The sequence below is a fragment of the Entelurus aequoreus genome, linkage group LG19, assembly GCF_033978785.1.
Source record: "Entelurus aequoreus isolate RoL-2023_Sb linkage group LG19, RoL_Eaeq_v1.1, whole genome shotgun sequence".
In the NCBI taxonomy this organism is placed as follows: Eukaryota; Metazoa; Chordata; class Actinopteri; order Syngnathiformes; family Syngnathidae; genus Entelurus; species Entelurus aequoreus.
In genome coordinates, this window is record NC_084749.1 from 51,862,557 (window position 1) to 51,880,056 (window position 17,500).

Genomic DNA, 17,500 nt, shown 5'->3' on the forward strand with positions numbered 1-17,500 from the left:
TAATAATAATAATAATAATAATAATAATAATATTTTATTCTTATTATATTTGCTTTATATTTATTGTAGTTTTTTATAGTATTATTTATTTATAAAATGATCATATAGTAACATTATTATATATTAACATTATTACACATTCTTATTCTTTGTATAAATGATTACAATGTTTAACCACATTAATAATAATTAATACTAATTATTATTATTGTCAGTGTTATTAGTAATAATACTAATATTATTGTTAATCAATAACATTAACGATGTGTAATAATAATAATAATGTTATTATATTTGTTTTATATTTATTATTATTATAGTTACCTTAGTGAATATTAACATTATTGCACGTTCATATTCTTTGTATGACTGATTAAAAAGTTTAATTACATTAATAATTATATACATTAATAATAATGAATAGTTATTATTATTTTTGACAGTGTTATTAGTTATAGTAATAATATTGTTAATGCAATTATATTCTTATTGATGTGTAATAACATTAATAATACAATTATAATAATGATAATTTACAATAATGGTAATTATGATCATTGAATAATCAAAAATAATCCATTAATAATCAATGTTATTATTATTATTATTACTGTTTCAGATAATGATGTGTTATAATACTGCGACATTGAAATATCATCATAATATCAATCATCATAACTATGTCAATTATAATAATTGGCTAACAACTATTATTGTCGGACTATTTTATTGATGATGATGATGATGATGATGATGTCACCTGTGTGTGTGCAGGCGTTGCCAAGTTGGTGTTTGTGCTCTACAAGAACTTGGGCCAGTTCCTCAGCACAGAAAACGCCACCTTCCAGACGGAGGGCGAGGTGTCCGCTCGTAACGTGTCGGTCAACTCGGACGTCATCGCCGCTTCCATCAACAAAGAATCCAGTCGGGTCTTCATCAACGAGCCGGTCCTTTTCACGCTGGAACACATCGACGTGAGTGCAAACTTTTATGCCTTTTAAAGCCACCAAAACAAAGATTTCATTTCATCGAGATAGGCTCCAGCACCCCCCGCCACCCCAAAAAAGGGACAAGCGGTAGGAAATAGATGGATAGATATTTTATAAAAAAAGGTTTTGGTTAAAAAATGATTTTGTTACGACTCAACTTCAATCTTGTGGGCGGGGCCTCCTCTGAATGATTTATTAGAAGCCTTTTTACTGGTCATTCTCTAATGATGACGCGACCATATATGGGCGTGACTGCTAACTACTTCCGCCCTCAGCAATTTCTAAATTTGCATTAATAACGATTACTTGCAGTAAATTATTTACTAGCATGATTTAAATCAATCTTAAATATATTTTTGTCAATACTTTGGTTTAAGGTTTTGGTTAAAAATGATTTTGTTACGACTCAACTTCAATCTTGTGGGCGGGGCCTCCTCTGAACGATTTAGTAGAAGCCTTTTTACTGGTCGGTCTCTGATGATGGCGCGACCATATTTGGGCGTGACTGCTGACTACTTCCGCCCTCAGCATAATTGGAGGGAAAATACCAACGACTATTGGAGGAAGAGGCGGACCAATGAAATGGCTTCTGACATATTGATCAGAATAGTTTTATTGCCATTGTTTGAGAACGGGTTCACAAACTAGGAATTTTCGATGAATGAATAAACAAACAAAAAAACATGTCCAAACCGAAAGAAAGTTTTTAAAAAAGGTTGCAAATGGAACACATTGACCCGAGTATGAGACTATATAGAAATAAAATAATATATATTCATACGTTAGGTCAGGAAAAAACTATATCATCCCTACAAGCCTGTTTCGCAGGTTTCCTTGCTCTGCGAAACAGGCTTGTAGGGATGATATAGCCTCTGTCTTTTTTCCTGACCTAATTTATATTCCGCTCTAGCCCGGTATTGAGCAATGTATAATGGATGAACCACAGAAACCTTATATATATATATATATATATATATATATATATATATATATATATATATATATATATATATATATATATATATATATATATATATATATATATATATATATATATATATATATATATATATATATATATATATATATATACACACAGTGGTGGTCGAAAGTGTACATACACTTGTAAAGAACATCATGTCATGGCTGTCTTGAGTTTCCAATCATTTCTACAACTCTTATTTTTTTGTGATGTAGTGATTGGAGCACATACTTGTTGCTCACAAAAAACATTCATGACGTTTGCTTCTTTTATGAATTTATTATGGCTCTACTGAACATGTGACCACAGAACTTTCCTCCAGAAGACTTAACTCAGAGTGTACCACAGACTTAACTCGGGGCGTACCAGGGACTTAACTCGGGGCGTACCAGGGACTTAACTCGGGGCGTACCAGGGACTTAAAGGCCTACTGAAAGCCACTACTAGCGACCACACAGTCTGATAGTTTATATATCAATGATGAAATCTTAACATTGCAACACATGCCAATACGGCCGGGTTAACTTATAAAGTGACATTTTAAGATTCCCGCCACACTTCCGGTTGAAAAACTCCTTTGGATATGATTTATGCGCGTGACGTCACAAAATCCACAGAAGTGGTTGGACCCCATCTGACCCGATACAAAAGCCTCTTGTTTTCTTCGACAAAATTCCACAGTATTCTGGACATCTGTGTTGGTGAATCTTTTGCAATTTGTTTAATGAACAATGGAGGCTGCAAAGAAGAACATTGTAGGTGGGATGGATCGGTGTCTTAGCGGCTAAGTACAATACTTACAGCAACACAACAAGGACTACTTACCCTGATAGAAGACGCCTAGCCGATGCTTGCCGCCAAACCCACGGATGAAGTCCTTCGTCGCACCATCGATCGCTGGAACGCAGGTGAGCACGGCTGTTGATGAGTAGATGAGGGCTGGCTGGCGTAGGTGGAGCGCTAATGTTTTTATCATAGTTCTGTGAGGTCCGGTTGCTAAGTTGCTAAATTAGCCTTAGCGTCTTTAGCAACAGCATTGTTAAGCCTTACCAGGCTGAGAATTTTTAACCGTGTAGTTACATGTACATGGTTTAATAGTATTGTTGATCTTCTGTCTATCCTTCCAGTCAGGGGTTTATTTATTTTATTTCTATCTTCATTTGAGAACGATGCTATCACGTTAGCTCAGTAGCTAAGTGTGTCACCGATGTATTGTCGTGGAGATAAAAGTCACTGTGAATGTCCATTTCGCGTGCTCGACTCTCATTTTCAAGAGGATATAGTATCCCAGGTGGTTTAAAATACAAATCCGTGATCCACAATAGAAAAAGGAGAGTGTGGAATCCAATGAGCCAGCTTGTACCTAAGTTACGGTCAGAGCGAAAAAAGATACACCCTGCAGTGCCTCTGTAGTTCTTCACTCTCACATTCCTCATCCACAAATCTTTCATCCTCGCTCAAATTAATGGGGTAATCGTCGCTTTCTCGGTCCGAATCTCTCTCGCTGCTGGTGTAAACAACGGGGAATTGTGAGGAATACTAGCTCCTGTGACGTCACGCTACTTCCGGTACAGGCAAGGCTTTTTTTATCAGCGACCAAAAGTTGCAAACTTTATCGTCGATTTTCTCTACTAAATCCTTTCAGCAAAAATATGGCAATATCGCGAAATGATCAAGTATGACACATAGAATGGATCTGCTATTCCTGTTTAAATAAAAAAAATAATTTCAGTAGGCCTTTAACTCAGGATGTACCACTGACTTAACTTGGGGCGTACCAGGGACTTAACTCAGGATGTACCAGGGACTTAAATCGGGGAGTACCAGGGACTTAACTCAGGATGTACCAGGGACTTAACTCAGGGTGTACCAGGGACTTAAATCGGGGAGTACCAGGGACTTAAATCGGGGCATACCAGGGACTTAACTCCGGGTGTACCAGGGACTTAAATTGGGGCGTACCAGGGACTTAACTCGGGGCATACCAGGGACTTAACTCAGGGTGTACCAGGGACTTAAATCGGGGCGTACCAGGGACTTAACTCAGAGCGAACCAGGGACTTAACTTAGGGCGTACCAGGGACTAGATCTTGGACGCTGGCGGGCTGTAGTTTAAGGGCCTGTTTTGAGTAAGATTTGGATGCGACCCCGAAAGGGACAAGCAGTATAAAATGGATGTAGTTGTCTGTACTTGAAGTGGCTGTGCATCAGATAAAAGACTTGAAGTGAATTGTTAATGAAAAGTAATTCATGAATCAAGTCGGGGAAATAAATGATTCTTTTTAAGTATTTATTTAATCAAGTCGGGGATATAAATGATTCTTTTTAAGTATTTATTTAATCAAGTCGGGGATATAAATGATTCTTTTTAAGTATTTCTTTAATCAAGACGGGGATATAAATGGTTCTTTTATTGTGAAGGAAATGAGCTGCTAGATTAGTAGCAGCAATTACTTTGCACTTCCTGAGCTTTCATTGGTTGTGGGCGTGGCTTATTGCTGTGATTGAAGGCTGCGTGTGATTGGCTGTCTGAGAAAGGAGGAGTGATAATGGGTCGGCAGGCGGGGGGTAAATGTTGCTATCTCTTGTTATGTTGCAGATGGAGCACTACTTCAACTCCAACTGCTCCTTCTGGAATTACTCGGAGAGGAGCATGATGGGCCACTGGTCCACGCAGGGCTGCAGGCTCCTGGGGGCCAATAAGACTCACACCACCTGCTCCTGCAGCCACCTCACCAACTTCGCCGTGCTCATGGCGCACCGCAAAGTCAACGTAAGTCCGCCTCCTCCCGCACCGTCTCATGCACGGGGACCCTCACCCTCGGGGCCACTAAGGGTGCACGTCTTTGCCCACCCGTGGACTCCATCTGATTACCAATCTGAAACCATTCAAAGCCATTCTAGCAAAATATTATTTATGTAATAAACTCTCATAACAGCTTTACTAAATCATTCTGGTGGCCTGAAAACAGGATTTAAAAAATTATTAATTAAAAACATTTTATATACAAAAATGTTTATATATATATATATATATATATATATATATATATATATATATATATATATATATATATATATATATATATATATATATATATATATATATATATATATATATATATATGTATACATGTAATATATGTATATATATATATATATATATATATATATATATATATATATATATATATATATATATATATATATATATATATATATATATATGTATATATATAATATGTGTATATATAATATGTGTATATATATATATATATATATATATATTTATATATATATATATATATATATATTTATATATATATATATATATATATATATATATATATATATATATATATATATATATATATATATATATAAATATGTATATACTGTATATATATATATATATATATATATATATATATATATATATATATATATATATATATATATATATATATATATATATATATGTCTTAATTAGATTATCCAAAAAATAGTGCTCGATACCGTGGTAAAGCGTAATATGTATGTGTGGGAAAAAAATCACAAGACTATTTCATCTCTACAGGCCTGTTTCATGAGGGGTTTCCTCAATCCTCAGTATTCCCTCAATTCCCTCAATCCTGAGGATTGAGGAAACCCCTCATGAAACAGGCCTGTAGAGATGAAAAAGTCTTGTGATTTTTTCCCACACATACATATATATATATATATATATATATATATATATATATATATATATATATATATATATATATATATATATATATATATATATATATATATATATATATATGTATATGTATGTGAAGTGAAGTGAAGTGAAGTGAATTATATTTATATAGCGCTTTTTCTCAAGTGACTCAAAGCACTTTTACATAGTGAAAGCCAATATATAAGTTACATTTAAAGCAGTGTGGGTGGCACTGGGAGCAGGTGGGTAAAGTGTCTTGCCCAAGGACACAACGGCAGTGACTAGGATGGCGGAAGCGGGGATCGAACCTGGAACCCTGAAGTTGCTGGCACAGCCGCTCTATCAACCGAGCTATACCGCCCCAATGTATATATGTATATGCACTATATATATATGCATATATATGTATATACTGTACATATATATTTATGTAAATATACATATGTATATAATTATGATGGAGACCCTTTATGTAATTAGAATATGTTGCCTTGCTAATATGAAATATGATGAAATCAAATGGATTTTAAAGTAAAAAAAAAAAAGTTTTCTACTCACCAACACAGGAAGCACTAAAATATCATCATGTATTAAAACATGCAGTATGTCAAATATTCTGTAAAAGTAAGATAGGATGTAGAAATGTATTAGTTAGATTGTTAACTTTTATAGATAGAAATGTTATTTGGAATCAAATATTGTGTGATGTTTCTTCCTAAACTTCATTTAAAAGATGGTTATTTTTACAACCTTCATTGTTGGCGAGATTACAACCATTTTCCTTTCCAACGTGAAGTTGGTTTTGTTACGATTGTTGTATTAAATCATCTTATTGACATGTGAGCTGCATGAGTAAATCTAGTTGCGTAAAAGTTGTTGTATTAAACCATCTTTTTGGCATGTAACCTGCATGAGTAAATCTAGTTGTTGTATTAAATGGTCATATTTGCATGAGTAAGTGCAGTTGTGTAAAAGTTGTTGTATTAAATGGTCATATTTGCATGAGTAAGTGCAGTTGTGTAAAAGTTGTTGTATTAAATGGTCATATTTGCATGAGTAAGTGCAGTTGTGTAAAAGTTGTTGTATTAAATGGTCATATTTGCATGAGTAAGTGCGGTTGTGTAAAAGTTGTTGTATTAAATGGTCATATTTGCATGAGTAAGTGCAGTTGTGTAAAAGTTGTTGTATTAAATGGTCATATTTGCATGAGTAAGTGCAGTTGTGTAAAAGTTGTTGTTTTAAATGGTCATATTTGCATGAGTAAGTGCAGTTGTGTAAAAGTTGTTGTATTAAATGGTCATATTTGCATGAGTAAGTGCAGTTGTGTAAAAGTTGTTGTTTTAAATGGTCATATTTGCATGAGTAAGTGCAGTTGTGTAAAAGTTGTTGTATTAAATGGTCATATTTGCATGAGTAAGTGCAGTTGTGTAAAAGTTGTTGTATTAAATGGTCATATTTGCATGAGTAAGTGCAGTTGTGTAAAAGTTGTTGTATTAAATGGTCATATTTGCATGAGTAAGTGCAGTTGTGTAAAAGTTGTTGTATTAAATGGTCATATTTGCATGAGTAAGTGCAGTTGTGTAAAAGTTGTTGTATTAAATGGTCATATTTGCATGAGTAAGTGCAGTTGTGTAAAAGTTGTTGTATTAAATGGTCATATTTGCATGAGTAAGTGCAGTTGTGTAAAAGTTGTTGTATTAAATGGTCATATTTGCATGAGTAAGTGCAGTTGTGTAAAAGTTGTTGTATTAAATGGTCATATTTGCATGAGTAAGTGCAGTTGTTGTATTGTGTTGTGTTGCAGGTGAACAGGTCACATGACCTGCTGCTGGGCGTGATCAGTCGAGTGGGCGTGGCCGTGTCCTTGCTGTGTCTCGCCATCAGCATCTTCACCTTCTGCTTCTTCCGAGGCCTCCAGAGTGACCGCAACACCATCCACAAGAACCTCTGCATCAACCTCTTCCTGGCGGAACTCATCTTCCTCATCGGCGTGGACATGACCGAGCCCAGAGTGAGCACTTCCTGTATGAGGATGATGATGATGACGATACACTCATTACTACATGACTAGATTCTTTTATTACAACCTTCACTTTTAATCACTTTTCTATTTATTCTTTTGTATGATTGATTTGTCATTATTACAGCTTCACAGTTAAAGTCATGATAATAACTCATGGTCACATGACACCAGTCTCTTAAAGCTACAGTCACATGACACCAGTCTCTTAAAGCTACAGTCACATGACACCAGTCTCTTAAAGCTACAGTCACATGACACAAGTCTCTTAAAGCTACAGGCACATGACACAAGTCTCTTAAAGCTACAGTCACATGACACAAGTCTCTTAAAGCTACAGTCACATGACACCAGTCTCTTAAAGCTACAGTCACATGACACCAGTCTCTTAAAGCTACAGTCACATGACACCAGTCTCTTAAAGCTACAGTCACATGACACAAGTCTCTTAAAGCTACAGTCACATGACATAAGTCTCTTAAAGCTACAGTCACATGACACCAGTCTCTTAAAGCTACAGTCACATGACACAAGTCTCTTAAAGCTACAGTCACATGACACCAGTCTCTTAAAGCTACAGTCACATGACACAAGTCTCTTAAAGCTACAGTCACATGACACCAGTCTCTTAAAGCTACAGTCACATGACACAAGTCTCTTAAAGCTACAGTCACATGACACCAGTCTCTTAAAGCTACAGTCACATGACACCAGTCTCTTAAAGCTACAGTCACATGACACCAGTCTCTTAAAGCTACAGTCACATGACACCAGTCTCTTAAAGCTACAGTCACATGACACAAGTCTCTTAAAGCTACAGTCACATGACATAAGTCTCTTAAAGCTACAGTCACATGACATAAGTCTCTTAAAGCTACAGTCACATGACACAAGTCTCTTAAAGCTACAGTCACATGACACCAGTCTCTTAAAGCTACAGTCACATGACACAAGTCTCTTAAAGCTACAGTCACATGACACCAGTCTCTTAAAGCTACAGTCACATGACACAAGTCTCTTAAAGCTACAGTCACATGACACCAGTCTCTTAAAGCTACAGTCACATGACACCAGTCTCTTAAAGCTACAGTCACATGACACCAGTCTCTTAAAGCTACAGTCACATGACACCAGTCTCTTAAAGCTACAGTCACATGACACCAGTCTCTTAAAGCTACAGTCACATGACATAAGTCTCTTAAAGCTACAGTCACATGACACTGCTCACTTTCTCTCTTTAGACCATTATTTAGTCCCTCCAGGATTGATTTGTGTTTGTCACTTTAGCAGCCTAAGATGCTTCGTTTATGTGGCAACTTTTTCAACAACTATTTGTTTTCATGAACTTGACCTTCTCTGATGAATGTGTGAATGTGCAATCAGTCTGGTGAGTGATGGTGTGAATCTTTGGCCACCAAACATTTTGATTCCTGAGGTGACAATTGTGACAAAGTATTATTTACTGTAATATTTATTTGATGACACTTTTTATAAAACTAGAAAAGATCATTCTGCTTGCATTGAGATGGCCTAAAAACCTTTTTTGAAGATTGATTTATTATTGAAACTTTTAAAATGTCACTTTTTGTTCTTTTCAAACTGACCTTTAAAATAATAATTAGGTCTATGGACTTAGAATTGTGATGAATAAGAATCACCTTTCAAATATGAATCTGTCTTCTTCTTCTTTCCTATAAACAAGCGGATTATTTTTAATGAACAAGTGAATGATGAGAAATAAATGAGTGAATGATAAGAAATAAATGAGTAAATGATGAGTGATGAACAAGTGAATAATGAGAAATAAATGAGTGAATGATAAGAAATAAATGAGTAAATGATGAGTGATGAACAAGTGAATAATGAGAAATAAATGAGTGAATGATAAGAAATAAATGAGTAAATAATGAGTGATGAACAAGTGAATAATGAGAAATAAATGAGTGAATGATAAGAAATAAATGAGTAAATCATGAGAAATAAATGAGTAAATAATGAGTGATGAACAAGTGAAAAATGAGAAATAAATGAGTGAATGATAATAAATAAATGACTGAATGATGAGAAATAAATGAGTGAATGATGAGAAATAAATGAGTGATAAACAAGTGAATGGTGATAAATAAGTGAGTGAATGATGAGTGATAAATGAGTTAATGATAAGAAATGAATGAGTGAATGGTGAGAAATAAATGAGTGATAAACGAGTGACTGATGAGAAATAAATGAGTAAATGATGAGTGATGAACAAGTGAATAATGAGAAATAAATGAGTGAATGATAAGAAATAAATGAGTGAATGATGAGAAATAAATGAGTGACTGATGAGAAATAAATGAGTAAATGATGAGTGATGAACAAGTGAATAATGAGAAATAAATGAGTGAATGATAAGAAATAAATGAGTGAATGATGAGAAATAAATGAGTGAATGATGAGAAATAAATGAGTGATAAACGAGTTAATGGTGAGAAATAAATGAGTGATAAACAAGTGAATGATGATAAATAAATAAGTGACTGATGAGTGATAAATGAGTGAATGATAAAAAATAAATGAGTGATAAACGAGTGAATAATGAGAAATAAATGAGTGAATAATGAGAAATAAATGAGTGAATGATGAGTGAATAATGAGAAATAAATGAGTGAATGATGAGAAATTCACCATGAAAGGTAAAACGTGGGTATATTCACCATGAAAGGTAAAAAGTGGGTACATTCACCATGAAAGGTAAAAAGTGGGTATATTCACCATGAAAGGTAAAAAGTGGGTATATTCACCATGAAAGGTAAAAAGTGGGTATATTCACCATGAAAGGTGGAAAGTAAAAGAGTGAATAATTGGTTCCTCAGGTGGGCTGCGCCATCATCGCTGGCATCCTCCACTTCTTCTTCCTGGCCTCCTTCACCTGGATGTGTCTGGAAGGTGTGCAGCTCTACCTGATGCTGGTGGAGGTGTTTGAGAGCGAGTACTCACGCAGGAAGTACTACTACGCCTCCGGGTACCTCTTCCCCGCCATCGTGGTCGCCGTCTCCGCCGCCATCGACTACGGCAGCTACGGCACGGACAAAGCGTGAGTCTACTTTGTTACGCCCTTCTTTTGACCTTCAATATTGACTTCAAAGTCATCTGGCCCAACTTAGTTTGAAATATCTGACAGTAGAACTGCTGCACCGCCATCTTGTGGACAACATCAGTAAGTCAGCTTAATGACCATTAACCGCACTTTGAGTGTACACAGCACAGCATGTTGATATATGACCCAATCCATTCATGGCGCAAAAAAAACAAGAGAAAAAGTCAACACACATGACACAACAACAAGTCAACACACATGACACAACAACAAGTCAACACACATGACACAACAACAAGTCAACACACATGACACAACAAGTCAACATACATGACACAACAACAAGTCAACACACATGACACAACAACAAGTCAACACACATGACACAACAACAAGTCAACACACATGACACAACAACAAGTCAACACACATGACACAACAACAAGTCAACACACATGACACAACAACAAGTCAACACACATGACACAACAACAAGTCAACACACATGACACAACAACAAGTCAACACACATGACACAACCTGCTCACTCAACTTTGTGGATATTATAAAAAATGTCCAAGCACAACACATAATTCAACATGACAGCCATTTAAATCCATCACAATGCATGATGGGAAAAAGGTCAACTACTCTCCATGTTTGCAGCATTTCCTGCTTGATATTTCTCATTGATTACTAAACTTTAAGAAGGTCATCACAGAAGTAAAAAAGGTTAAAGTCCAACTTTCACATACTCTTAATATCCAATTCTATTAATGATACATTTATTATCCATCCATCCATTTTCTACCGCATGTCCCTTTTGTGGTCCCGGGGGGTGCTGAAGCCCATCTCCGCTACAATCGGGTGGTAGACGGGGTACACCCTGGACAAGGAAGGCGGGGTACACGCTGGACAAGTCACCACCTCATCACAGGGCCAACACAGAAATACAACATTCACACACTAGGGACCATATAGTGTTATTATATTTATATAATATGTGTGTATAATATATATTATATTCATATAATATGTATGTATAATATATATTATATTCACATAATATGTATGTATAATGTATATTATATTTATATAATATGTATGCATAATACATATTATATTCATATAATATGTATGTGTAATATACAAACCCCGTTTCCATATGAGTTGGTAAATGGTGTTAGATGTAAATATAAACGGAATACAATGATTTGCAAATCCTTTTCAAGCCATATTCAGTTGAATATGCTACAAAGACAACATATTTCATGTTCAAACTCATAAACTTTATTTATTTTTTGCAAATAATCATTAACTTTATAATTTGATGGCAGCAACATGTGACAAAGAAGTTGGGAAAAGTGGCAATAAATAGTGATAAAGTTGAGGAATGCTCATCCAACACTTATTTGGAACATCCCACAGGTGTGCAGGCTAATTGGGAACAGGTGGGTGCCATGATTGGGTATAAAAGTAGATTCCATGAAATGCTCAGTCATTCACAAACAAGGATGGGGCGAGGGTCACCACTTTGTCAACAAATGCATGAGCAAATTGTTGAACAGTTTAAGAACAACCTTTCTCAAGCAGCTATTGCAAGGAATTGAGGGATTTCACCATCTACGCTCCGTAATATCATCAAAGGGTTGAGAGAATGTGGAGAAATCACTGCACGTAAGCAGCTAAGCCCGTGACCTTCCATCCCTCAGGCTGTACTGCATCAACAAGCCACATCAGTGTGTGAAGGATATCACCACATGGGCTCAGGAACACTTCAGAAAGCCACTGTCAGTAACTACAGTTGGTCACTACATCTGTAAGTGCAAGTTAAAACTCTCCTATGCTAGGCGAAAACCGTTTATCAACAACACCCAGAAACGCAGTCAGCTTCTCTGGGCCTGAGCTCATCTAAGATGGACTGATACAAAGTGGAAAAGTGTTCTGTGGTCTGACGAGTCCACATTTCAAATTGTTTTTGGAAACTGTGGATGTCGTGTCTTCCGGACCAAAGAGGAAAAGAACCATCCGGATTGTTCTAGGTGCAAAGTGTAAAAGGCAGCATGTGTGATGGTATGGGGGTGTATTAGTGGCCAAGACATGGGTAACTTACACATCTGTGAAGGCACCATTAATGCTGAAAGGTACATACAGCTTTTGGGGCAACATATGTTGCCATCCAAGCAACGTTACCATGGACGCCCCTGCTTATTTCAGCAAGACAATGCCAAGCCACGTGTTACATCAACGTGGCTTCATAGTAAAAGAGTGCGGGTACTAGACTGGCCTGCCTGTAGTCCAGACATTGAAAATGTGTGGCACCTGCAATGTGAGAAGGGAGACCCCCGGACTGTTGAACAACTTAAGCTGTACATCAAGCAAGAATGGGAAAGAATTCCACTTCAAAAATGTGTCTCCTCACTTCCCAAACCAAAACTGAGTGTTGTTCAAAGGAAAGGCCATGTAACACAGTGGTGAACATGCCCTTTCACAACTACTTTGGCACGTGTTGCAGCCATGAAATTATAAGTTAATTATTATTTGCCAAAAAAATAAATACAGTTTATGAGTTTGAACATGAAATATGTTGTCTTTGTAGCATATTCAACTGAATATGGCTTGAAAAGGATTTGCAAATCATTGTATTCCGTTTATATTTACATCTAACACCATTTACCAACTCATATGGAAACGGGGTTTGTATATAAAGTGTTACTTGACCTGCTTTTTGCCTCATTGATGTGATCGCAGCATTGATTATGTCAATAATTCATAACATTGATTTTGATTGATTATTATGTTTGAAGTGATGACAGCCTCAAAGGAAACAAACAGCAGTTTTGTGTTATTGTCGTCAATATTGCAACTTTTTTCTTTTGTTTGTGCTTTTATTCCACTTTTCTTGGTAGAATGTGCTGCTGGGAACAATGTCGCTGCAATCCTCCACAATCTAACCCAGGGGTCACCAACCTTTTTGAAAGCAAGAGCTACTTCTTGGGTAGTGATTAATGCGAAGGGCTACCAGTTTGATACACACTTCAATAAATTGCCTGAAATAGCCAATTTGCTCAATTTACCTTTAACTCTATGTTATTATTAATAATTACTGATATTTACACTTAATTGAACGGTTTAAAAGAGGAGAAAACACGAAAAAAAATTACAATTAAATTTTGAAACATAGTTTATCTTCAATTTCGACTCTTTAAAATTCAAAATTCAACCAAAAAAAAGAAGAGAAAAACTAGCTAATTCGAATCTTTTTGAAAAAATTACAAAAATAATTTAGGGAACATCATTAGTAATTTTTCCTGATTAAGATTAATTTTAGAATTTGGATGACATGTTTTAAATAGGTTAAAATCCAATCTGCACTTTGTTAGAATATATAACAAATTGGACCAAGCTATATTTCTAACAAAGACAAATCATTATTTCTTCTAGATTTTCCAGAACAAAAATTTTAAAAGAAATTCAAAAGACTTTGAAATAAGATTTAAATTTGATTCTACAGATTTTCTAGATTTGCCAGAATATTTTTTTTGCATTTTAATCATGATAAGTTTGAAGAAATATTTCACAAATATACTTCGTCGAAAAAACAGAAGCTAAAATGAAGAATTAAATTAAAATGTATTTATTATTCTTTACAATAAAAAAAATAAATGTACTTGAACATCGATTTAAATTGTCAGGAAAGAAGAGGAAGGAATTTAAAAGGTAAAAAGGTATATGTGTTTAAAAATCCTAAAATCATTTTTAAGGTTGTATTTTTTCTCTAAAATTGTCTTTCTGAAAGTTATAAGAAGCAAAGTAAAAAAAATGAATGAATGTATTTAAACAAGTGAAGACCAAGTCTTTAAAATATTTTCTTGGATTTTCAAATTCTATTTGAGTTTTGTCTCTCTTAGAATTAAAAATGTCGAGCACAGTGAGACCAGCTTGCTGGTAAATAAATACAATTTAAAAAATAGAGGCAGCTCACTGGTAAGTGCTGCTATTTGAGCTATTTTTAGAACAGGCCAGCGGGCTACTCATCTGGTCCTTACGGGCTACCTGGTGCCCGCGGGCACCACGTTGGTGACCCCTGATCTAATTCCATCGTTTATTTGACTGCAACTTTGGATGTTGACCGTGGACGCTCGTACATGCTAACGGGCGTGCTAACTGCTGTGCTAACTGCTGTGCTAACTGGCGTGCTAACTGGCCTGCTAACTGGCGTGCTAACTGGCGTGCTAACTGGCGTGCTAACTGGCGTGCTAACCTTGCTGTCTCCTTCCTCAGCTGCTGGCTGAGTGTGGACAATCACTTCATCTGGAGCTTCATAGGACCTGTCACCTTCATCATCATGGTAAGACCACACCTGTGTGACATGACAGGAGGACAATAAGACCAGGGAGAATATTTGTAGCTTGCAGGCGCTAGTGATGGAGGAAGTGAGTCAAAGTAAAGATCAGCAGCTCAGTTGGAGCAAACAGGAAATACTACCAAAACAAGAGCACCAGGACAGGAAATGAGACCAAACTCAGGAATGAATCAATCAATAATGGATCATGACAACACATCAAGTGGTTGTAAACATAGGGCCGTGGTCTTTTGGTACAACTCAGAGTGTTAGGAGACATCTTTTATTTATTTTTGTAACAACTAATCATTAGTAAAGGTGGATTATTGTTAGGTGTCACATTCTGGACTGGACTGGACTGGACTAGACTAGACTGGACTGGACTGGACTAGACTAGACTGGACTAGACTAGACTGGACTGGACTAGACTGGACTAGACTGGACTGGACTGGACTAGACTAGACTGGACTGGACTAGACTGGACTAGACTGGACTGGACTGGATTAGACTAGACTGGACTAGACTGGACTGGACTAGACTGGACTGGACTGGACTAGACTAGACTGGACTAGACTAGACTAGACTGGACTGGGGGAAACTGAGATTAATAAACCTGGATTCTATAAACTGTTCCACTCTTACAACACACACACACGCACGCACACACACACACACACGCACTCTCACACACACACACACACACACACGCACGCACGCTCACACGCACATACACACACACACGCACTCACACACACACACACATGCACACACACGCACGCATGCACATGCACGCACACACACACGCACACACACACGCACACGCACATACACACACGCATGCACATGCACACACACGCACGCATGCACATGCACGCACACACACACGCACACACACGCACATACACACACGCATGCACATGCACGCACACACACACGCACACACACACACACACACACGCACACGCACACACACACAAACACACACACGCACACACACACACACATGCACACACACACACACACTCACACACACACTCATACACACACACGCACACACACACACACACGCATTAAACGTGTAACTGAAGTGCATTTGTCAGTTTAATAAGTAAAAAAGGAATAAAACATGTAAGTCAAGACTTTGTTTGACAACACAAATAATTTAAATTAAAATCATCCTTTGTTTTTCTTTTGTGGTTCTTTCAAAAGTGACAACACAACTCACAACTATTTGAATATTTCTTCTCGTGGGACAATATTTCATAAATCTACTGGACATTTATGTTCATTCTGCACGTTCATTCTGATGTGTTTGTTCATAAGTGACATGTGTGATTCTGATGTTTGTGTTCATAAGTGACATGTGTGATTGTGATGTTTGTGTTCATAAGTGACATGTGTGATTGTGATGTTTTTGTTCATAAGTGACATGTGTGATTGTGATGTTTTTGTTCATAAGTGACATGTGTGATTCTGATGTTTTTGTTCATAAGTGACATGTGTGATTCTGATGTTTTTGTTCATAAGTGACATGTGTGATTGTGATGTTTTTGTTCATAAGTGACATGTGTGATTCTGATGTGTTTGTTCATAAGTGACATGTGTGATTCTGATGTTTTTGTTCATAAGTAACGTGTGATTGTGATGATTTTGTTCATAAGTGACATATGTTATTATGCTAATGTTAGCATGCTAACACTTCGTGCTTGCTTTTTAGCTAAATGTGTTTAAACTGAAAGATATCCTAGACGTTTGCCGGCTTCCACAGAGGTTTAGGACACAGCTAGCAGGCCCATCTAAATGTGGGCAGTAATTGTCTGGGTAACATTAATAATACTATCATAACAAGATGGCTTTCCTCCCAGTCTTTGCTCTAAATCTTTGTTTTCCACTGGCATGTTGTGTGTTGGCATGAACAAGCGTGCACGGTGTAAATGATGATGGGGGTCCGGGCGTTGACGACCCGAGAGATAGGACGGTGACCCCGTGAGTCACTAATGTATGGTAGCGCCGCTAAGGTGTGACAGCCGTGAGGTTTTGCAGAAGTGATGGGGTGCAAGAAATGAGTCAAAAAGACAAAGTAGTGCAGAGATGTTGATCTCAGGGGAGCACGGGAGCAAAGTTCGCTGGCACAAACCCTGAAGCTTCTCCACAAATGATGTTGGTCTTCATGGACCAGAGAGAGCAGAAAGGACTTATATATATATATATATATATATATATATATATATATATATATATATATATATATATATATATATATATATATATATATATATATATATATATATATATATATATATATATATATATATATATATATATATATATATATATATATATATATATATATATATATATATATAGTAAATAGGTGTATAA

At 36.2% G+C, this 17,500-nt stretch overlaps 1 protein-coding gene across 13 annotated transcripts in view; it reads left to right on the top strand.

The window, feature by feature from the left end:
• LOC133635434 (adhesion G protein-coupled receptor L2-like) overlaps nucleotides 1–17,500 on the top strand; it is a 257,133-nt gene that overhangs the window by 208,674 nt on the left and 30,959 nt on the right. For all 13 annotated transcript variants that reach the window (XM_062028653.1, XM_062028642.1, XM_062028643.1 and 10 more), the window contains 5 exons: nucleotides 775–974; nucleotides 4,571–4,744; nucleotides 7,479–7,685; nucleotides 10,550–10,770; nucleotides 15,058–15,124. In XM_062028653.1, coding sequence (XP_061884637.1) covers nucleotides 775–974; nucleotides 4,571–4,744; nucleotides 7,479–7,685; nucleotides 10,550–10,770; nucleotides 15,058–15,124 — 869 coding nt within the window. The remainder of the gene's footprint in view (nucleotides 1–774; nucleotides 975–4,570; nucleotides 4,745–7,478; nucleotides 7,686–10,549; nucleotides 10,771–15,057; nucleotides 15,125–17,500) is intronic.